General features: G+C 35.3%; 1 protein-coding gene across 7 annotated transcripts in view; it reads right to left on the reverse strand.

The window, feature by feature from the left end:
- Positions 1 to 5,481, reverse strand: part of EZH2 (enhancer of zeste 2 polycomb repressive complex 2 subunit) — a 40,035-nt gene extending 34,554 nt beyond the window's left edge. For 3 of the 7 annotated variants that reach the window (XM_008575105.1, XM_008575100.1, XM_008575098.1), the window contains exon 1: positions 5,384 to 5,481. In XM_008575105.1, the coding sequence (XP_008573327.1) occupies positions 5,384 to 5,392 (9 nt within the window). In that variant the 5' untranslated portion in view covers positions 5,393 to 5,481. Of the gene's footprint in view, positions 1 to 5,356 lie in introns of all 7 variants that reach the window. The other 4 variants (XM_008575104.1, XM_008575103.1, XM_008575102.1 and 1 more) reach the window with 3 other exon arrangements.
- Positions 5,482 to 8,490: the final 3,009 nt, after the last annotated feature.

The following is an 8,490-nucleotide window of genomic DNA, read 5'->3' on the forward strand; positions in this document are numbered from 1 at the left end:
GGGGAGGGGGGCGGGCGGGGGGGAACAACTTGCCAGTACGGGGATCCGAACCCTTGACCTTGGTGTAACAATCAAGTATATTCTTTTAGAAAACTATTATGAGACAATAAAACAGAATTCTAAGCATGAATTTAAGTTAATCCACACTACCAAGCTAAGTAATGACAAAAGTTCTAGGTCTAATATAATTGCCTTATTTCTTCACAGAATAAAACATTTTTAACATTTAAGAATTTTTAACTAGGCAATCATATACATTGTATATTGACAAAATAAAAATTATTAACGAAAAAAAAAAGAATTTTTAACTAGGCAAGAGTTTCTTTTGGTCTGGGTTCATTTTGTTTTCTAAATAGTTGTCAAATTTTGGTTTTGCATTTGGGGAAGAGACATGATCTTTATAATAGTCAATTTAACAATAATTTTTTTTTTTTTTTTTTTTTTAAAGATGACCGGTAAGGGGATCTTAACCCTTGACTTGGTGTTGTCAGCACCACGCTCAACCAGTGAGCTAACCGGCCATCCCTATATGGGATCCGAACCCGCGGCCTTGGTGTTATCAGCACCGCACTCTACCAAGTGAGCCATGGGCCGGCCCCAATTTAACAATAATTTTAAAAACAAACTACGTATACACTATTCTAGGAGAAAAACAGCAAATTAAAAGCAACTTCTGCTGGTTTATTAGTTGCACAAAATATAAACAAGACTTTTTAAAAATTCACTTTTTAAACTTAAAATATACAATCTTAAATTTAAAACATAAACTCATAAAATCATAAATATATACATTTAATATATGATAATGATAATATAAAGTCAAACATCCCAAATGACCTCTCTTTTTTAAATCTGACCTTTTGGAAAAACATAAAATGCTTATATTAGTTTCCTTTCAAAGGTAAAGAAAACCTCCCTTTATGGTCATTTAAGAAATGTTACATCTATTTCAGCCTTAAGAAAACCAGAAAGAAAGCAAAGGCTGCAGCAATTTAAAAGTTATACACGTGGGAAGGACTGAGAGTTAACATAACACTCAACTCTCCAGCAAAATAAAAGAAATGGTTAAGAGAGGCAAGGAGCCACAAAGAGCAACTGAGACACCAGTTCCTTGAGGCACTAAAGCATGGATGGATATATCCAGACTGAGTGAAACACTTAGGAGATCCATCCATTTATTTCAAGACATGAGAAAATGACCTAGCTTCCTTACAAATTTGCTCAAATGGCTCATGAGAATCTAAATCTGCAGGTCCTATATTCCTGAAGTTTACAAAGTGAAGAAAGTATGTTACTGTATTGAAAGTTAAGAATGTACTTGAGTAAAGGGTTCTGAATTGTACATTGGATAAACTAATATATTATTCTTTCTTTGTAAACAGTAACTAAATTTCTATTTCCAATTAACTGAGGAAATTGCATTACCAAGTCGATAAATAACATAATCAAGAATTTACATGTAAACTAGACAAAATGTTTTTCTTCTCCTCCAACAAAAATAGTAAGTCCAAATTGCCAACATATGACAGATCTTATAAACTCTATCATTTTCGTAGAACCTCCTCCAAAAAAAACACATCATTTGCAAATGTCAAATGATAAATGATGAACTTACAATCATTTCAAATATCACTAGGAAGAGCAAACCTACAACATATTAAAAAGTCTGAAAGTTTCATGATTCTTCATGAATATGAGGACTATGATGTCCTTCTGATGTTTCTTTCTTCTATGTTAGACATTCTGAAGAAGCCCCACATTTAAATATACACAAAAAATTCTCACTGTAACCATTAATAAACAAGACACAGAACTCAAGACAAAGGAGAACATTACATATATTCTCCTGGGAATCCAGAAATACATATTTGCAGGATATTTCTATTAAATTACTAAACTAATCATATCATTTGCCTAGAAGACAGGCATTAACTGAGCAAGCCTCTCTATCACAGTCATAATACATACAAGTAGCAAAAATTCTGATATAAAGAATCGACAAGGGGAAACTGTCTTGTGGTTTTCAGCAAGAAATGGACAAATGCACAAAAGGAACTGCATTAAATAAGAGCTTCAAGAGTAACTCCTAAACCAGTTTCTTCACTAAAACTGGAAAAACAGACAGATTAAAGAATATGACTACCAACATGAAGACTCACAGAAGACAGTTTTCATTAGTTGATAAGACAAAGTAATGAAAGTCACCTGGAAACAATTTTTTGATAAACAGCCTCATATTATGGCAATAAGGTGTTCATTCTTGGCCTATATGAACTGCTCAATGACATTCTGAAGCTGGATGCTCCTTAAAAAGATTAACTGAAGAGCAAAGGAAATAAATTGTCTTCAAGAAGTCAGAAGTATTTTTAAAAACAAAAAATAGAAACATATTCTGTATTAAAATCCTATGGACAACACTGCTTAGATTCATAATCTCAAAAACAAAAAATAGGTACCCAAAAGTATCTTAAAAACACATTAAGAAAATTTCAACTGAAGACATCTGCACTTATATATGATTGGATCACAAAAATAAACAGTTAATTAAAACAATGCTACAATGGCACTTCAAATCTTGAATTCTATAGACTTTACATGTTTAGATCAACGCTGCAGTCTGAAATTCCGCCAAGCTTACTACTAGGAAAGTCTCTGCAAAACAAGCTCACTTATTTCTTCTCTTGCCTGATGTACTTCAGACTCCAACTTTTAAAGCATATAAAAGAAATTAACAAATTAACATATATATAAAAATGCTCAAACCAACAGAAAAATAAACAATGTATTCTCATCTGGAAAGTCAGGACGTTAGGCTATGAAATCAACTAAAGTCCTTTTCAGCTCTAAAACTTTATGGTTTCTTGTGGTAACACCAAGAAGCTTATCACAAACTGTATAAACCTTCAACTTCCAAAAGTCAACGATGATGGTTTTAAAAGAAGGAGGAGGGATTAAGGGATGAATCATTTGAAGCAGAATCTGCTATCAACAGTGGCTCAAAAAACTAATGACCTTGATCAGTCAGAGTTCTACACAACAAAAAACACATTCCTAAGGCTGGGGATTTATTTCCCTCCTTTTCCACCAATATTTTGTGAAAATGTTTTTTCTCAACCTGTGTGGGGTACTGTAGAAGTACTAAGTTTAGAAAACAATTTTGTTTCATTAAAACGCTGATTTCTTCTCAATTTCTCACATAAATTCACAAAAAAGTTAGGTATCTTTATGTTCAATGACATCTCAACAAAATTAAAAGTAAAATTAAATGAGTAAGTATCCAACTGAAGTAGCTAAACTTTTAAATTTAATGCCAAAAATTATATTATGAGCCATTCAAGTTGCACATAAATAAGGTACTTCACTATTCCTCAGTGTGTCTGAGCACACTGAGGAATACGTTTTTACCCTTCTGGGCCCACATCAGATCACTATAGAGCAAGCAAACTGACAACTATTCTGAGGCACAGTTTCCTCACCTGGGGGAAAAAGGCATAATACAGTCATCCTGAAGATTAAATAAGTAACATGTACAAAGTACCTAGTGCAGTGCCAGAAATCATTATTGGTATTAACTTTTGTTACAAATCAAGTTGGGCTTTCAGTAGTTTTTTTTTTTTTGACTGGTAAGGGGATCGCAACCCTCAGCACGGTGTGGTCTGCACCACGCTCAGCCGGTGAGCGCACTGGCCATCCCTATATAGGATCTGAACCCGTGGCCTCAGTGCTACCAGTGCCGCACTCTCCCAAGTGAGCCATGGGGCCGGCCCTTTCAGTAGCATTTTGAGATTTGTAATGGGTGGCAAAAATAAGTACAGTACTCCATGCGTTTTTATCTTCTCCAAATTTCTAAGATTTATTCCTCCAGGGAGTAAAACATGAGGTCATCTGACAAAATTTTCAAAAGAATTACATAAAAGTCCCATCTTTGTCCCTTTTGAGAATATTGACGAGCATAGAAAAGAATCCCTTTCACCCTTAGTATATTAACAAAAAGCCATTACCTCTAGTATCTAGGCTCTGACCTGTATCAGATGATGGGGAAGGTGTCAGCATATTAATACATATTCATACAATTGTAAGTCAGAGCTTTAAAGAGTTGACACTTGACAAAATACATAAATGACTAAGAGTCATTCCAAGTCATGTGTCACCATCAAGACCACCAAAACATCACTGACATAATCACTAGGAGAGTGCATATAGCTGACAAGTCTTTGAAAACCATGTGTCACACAATCTTGACAGGAATCATACTATGGCAAATTATTGCTTATTACAATAATGTTATATAAAAAAATGGCAACTCATTGAGAAAACTATTTTAGAACAAATTCCATTGTTTAGATGCTTGCCATGTTTAGACACTCAGATAAACTATCTACTACATAGTGTGATCTAAATTCCAAATCACCTTCTCCCCAGTTTGCTTCAACTCTTATTTAAATATCCTATGCCATGTTTTCTATATAATGCAGGCATTTAAAAGAGAAATGCCTAAACCAGAACCCTACTGACTGGTACTATACTGTTTAGGCTTCTGCGATTTTCTTCTCATCTTGCTCCAAGTGTGTTTTAGTGGGATATTTAATTATAGATTCTACCATAGATTAATTGCCTTTCTTTGAAAATAGGAAACTCAGAGTGATTAAGATCTACCTCGTTCAGAAAATGCTATAGAACAGGAAATTCCAATCTCTCACTACTGAATTTAAAAATTCTTACATAAAAAGACTTTAGCCTTTGAACAAAATATATAATAAAAAGCTTTCTTAGTCCATGAATATGAAAAGGAAACATTTCTTACCACATGGCTAATTCATATTAGAGAAAGGCTGGGGAAAGACACTGTGAGTCAGAAAGCCTTTGCTCTAAATAGTGATCTGATGAGGACATTAAAGAGTATTTGATCTAAAAGTTGTTTTGTTTTTGTTTTTTTCCTGACCAGTAAGGGGATCGCATCCCTCGGCACGGCATTGTCTGCACTACGCTCAGCCGGTGAGCGCACCGGCCATCCTTATATAGGATCCGAACCCACGGCCTCGGCGCAGCGCCACACTCTCCTGAGTGAGCCACGGAGCCGGCCCTAAAAGTTGTTTTTTAATCAACAGTCTTATGAAATCTAGGAATCTACCTAGTAACAGTCAAAGTATATTCTAAACATTTAGAACTCTGTTACAGGAATAGCTAGTAGTGTGATCTACGGCAACCATTAACCATGGCACATTAAAAAGAAATAACAACAAAAAGATGGACATCAAGAGGTCAATGACCTCCTTCCTCCCAATAACCAACCAACATTCCAATAGCAAAAACCAAAATGTGCTGATAATTACTACAACACGTTATGTTAACCAACCTCCCTAGTCCCGCGCAATGAGCTCACAGAAGTCATGATGTGCACAGGCTGTATCCTTCGCTGTTTCCATTCTTGGTTTAAGATTTCCGTTCTTTCCAAAATTTTCTGACGATTGGAACTAAACATACTCTTTAAAAAAATGAAGGAGAGGAGAAGAGAAATTGTTCATTGTTAGAAAATGTGTAACATCTTTAAAGCAGGAGGTTTCTCAAAAATATCAAGAACATTTCCTCAAATGCATATAGATTTTACACTAGACTGTAGTTTCTCACATTCAAATAATACAAAAACACCACATCTATTATTTTATTGCAAGTTGGAGGGGAAGAGGAAATCATTTCCATTCTTTCTTAATTTTGTTTTTAAAAAAAATCACAATGACTTTAGAAACATGAAATCATGAAATGCATTCCTTTATTTTGGGTTCTGAATCTACACATGCAATAAAAAAGTTATACTAAAAAGAGACTGATTACCAAATAGGGTGAGTAACAAATAGATTAAAATCTTTTCATTATCATTAATGTGCATGTTACAATGTTAATTAAGACAGATCAAGGACCTTAGCTTCCAAGTCTTCATTTATCTTGCCGTAAATATGACCTTGACTGAAAATATAGTATTTCAAATTAAAAGTTATTTAACTTTAGGGGGGAAAAACTACTATGCTTAATTGTATATGCATTTTCACGAAAGATAAAATTATACCTTTACTTCATCAGCTCGTCTGAACCTCTTGAGCTGTCTCAGTCGCATGTACTCTGATTTTACACGCTTCCGCCAACAAACTGGTCCCTTCTCAGATTTCTTCCCAGTCTGGCCCATGATTATTCTAAAAGCAATGGTTTCATATTAAAATCACTAATCTAACCAGCCTGAATATAATCACCTGTGTTTTAATCCCCAGCAAACAATCAACAACAACAAAACACATCACACTGTTGTTATTTGCAGAAGGGAGCTCATCTGTATGGTTAAAAATCCTTGAAACATTTCATTGAAATGTATATGTTTTTATTTACAACTTTTAAAAGATATTTTTCTTTACAAAAACTTCTACACTTACAAATAGCAGTCATCTTACAGAAATATTATCCCATTTCAGGAATTAAGTATACTATACCACAAGCTAGTTTTTACTCTATGAGATCCACATTTGTGGAGGGATAAAAATGTAGAAACATACTCTAAGTTTTTTATCATTAAATTAGCTTTTGCAGAAGGCATAACTGCATAATATAATTGAAAAAGGTAAATCTGAAAAAGTAAAATTTATGTACAGTACTAAAAGTAGAAAACATATAGTATGATATATAATAAATGTACAAATTAAAGTGCTCTCTTGGGCTGACCAGTCGGCTCACTTGGGACAGTGTGGTACTGGTAACACCAAGGTCACAGGTTTGGATCCCCATACCAGCCAAATGCCAAAAAAATAAATAAATAAAATAAAAAGTAAAGTACTCTCTCCCCACATACTTTTAACTATGCTTTTCACCTTAAACACTGTGCTAAAGTTTGTATTTTTGCCTCTTGTGCCACCTTTATTCACATGAGGGCTTTCTGCTAGCAAAAGAAAAAAGAAATGGCAGCAAATGCAAAGTAAATTCCTCTGCCTTATCTTTAGGTGCAGGCTCTAAGAACCAATTATGCTTAAATGTGGGGACAGATGTCTAATTCATACTATAGAATCCCCAAACCTAAGTCTAAATGAGTGTCCTTTTCTAGAACATTTTCTTCTCAAAGTACAGTATTAAAATTATACTATATCTTCAAAAAGATTAGAAGGACATTTCTCTGTCAGGCCACACAAAGCTTTGTAGGTCATGCTGAGAATTTTTACTTTATCTTAAGAGCCATAGGAAGCCACTGAGTGTTTTAAGTAAAAGGGGAGGGGGTTCTTTTACACTTTGAAAAGACCAAGCTGACAGCAGTACAGGAATGGGGGTGGTGGTGGGGAGGCACAGAGTGGAACAGAGTAAAATAATTGTGCAGCCAGGACAAATGCGCTGCAGTACAGTCTCTAGACAAGAAATGATAGCAGCTTCTTAGACCATACAAGTGATGAGAAAGAAAAGTAAGTGGATTCAAGAGTTACTCAGGAGATAACTTCTGCCAAATGATGACTTAAATATGGAAAGTGATGGAGACAGTGACTTTCTAGCTGGAATATCTGAATAAGGCTTCATTTACCTGTGTAAAACCCTCAGGCATGGAGAAAACTGCCTAAGGAGAAAACTTAGAGGAAAATAAGAGCCCTGAGGTCAGTAACTTTCTACAGGAATACTCAACAACCAACTGGTAACTGAGGAGCAGATGGTGGTTTATTCAAAGCTGAAAAAAGAGGCAAACAAATTCACTTTCTCAAGCATGTAATACATATTATGCACTAGGCGGTGAGTATACAAAGTTGAATAAAATGAATATACAAAGATGAGTAAAGCTTTGTACTTATGGAGCTTATGTTCTACCTAAGAAGAAAGAGTAGAAAAAAATACATTATGAGATATATATGCAAAAGTACTTTGGGGGGCGGGGAGAAAAGGACACTAGGAACTGCAGAAGGATGGCAGGAAAGGTGACAACTAAACTCAACCTTAAAAGTTGAGTTGGAGGGCCAGCCTGTGATTCACTTGGGAGAGTGCAGTGCTAATAACACCAAGGACATGGGTTTGGATCACTATATAGGGATGGCTGGTTAGCTCTCATGGGAGAGTGTGGTGCTGACAACACCAAGGGTTAAGATCCTCTTACCAGTCATCTTTAAAAAAAAAAAGTTGAGTTGGATTTCAAAAGGCAAAGAAAAAATGGAAGGAAATCTAAGATCTGAGCAAGAGAAAGCTGGATGGAGGCAACTATAGGCAGAAGGATCTGGCTGGTAGACACTATTAACAAGGATGAATCTTGTTCACAGTGTGAAAGTCATAAACTAAAAGGACTGAGGACAAGAGAAGAAAGATGAGATAAGAATGGGCAAGACTTTCAGAACTTGAGATAAAGAAGGTTGAATGAAATCTCTAAGATAGAACTATTCCATGGCCAGCCAGTTAGCTTGGTTAGAGTGCAGCCTTATAACACCAAGGTCACAGGTTCGGATTCCCCTTACTGGCCAACCCCAAAAAACAGGTGAAAAG

The sequence above is a fragment of the Galeopterus variegatus genome, unplaced genomic scaffold (assembly GCF_000696425.1).
Source record: "Galeopterus variegatus unplaced genomic scaffold, G_variegatus-3.0.2 Scaffold1135, whole genome shotgun sequence".
In the NCBI taxonomy this organism is placed as follows: Eukaryota; Metazoa; Chordata; class Mammalia; order Dermoptera; family Cynocephalidae; genus Galeopterus; species Galeopterus variegatus.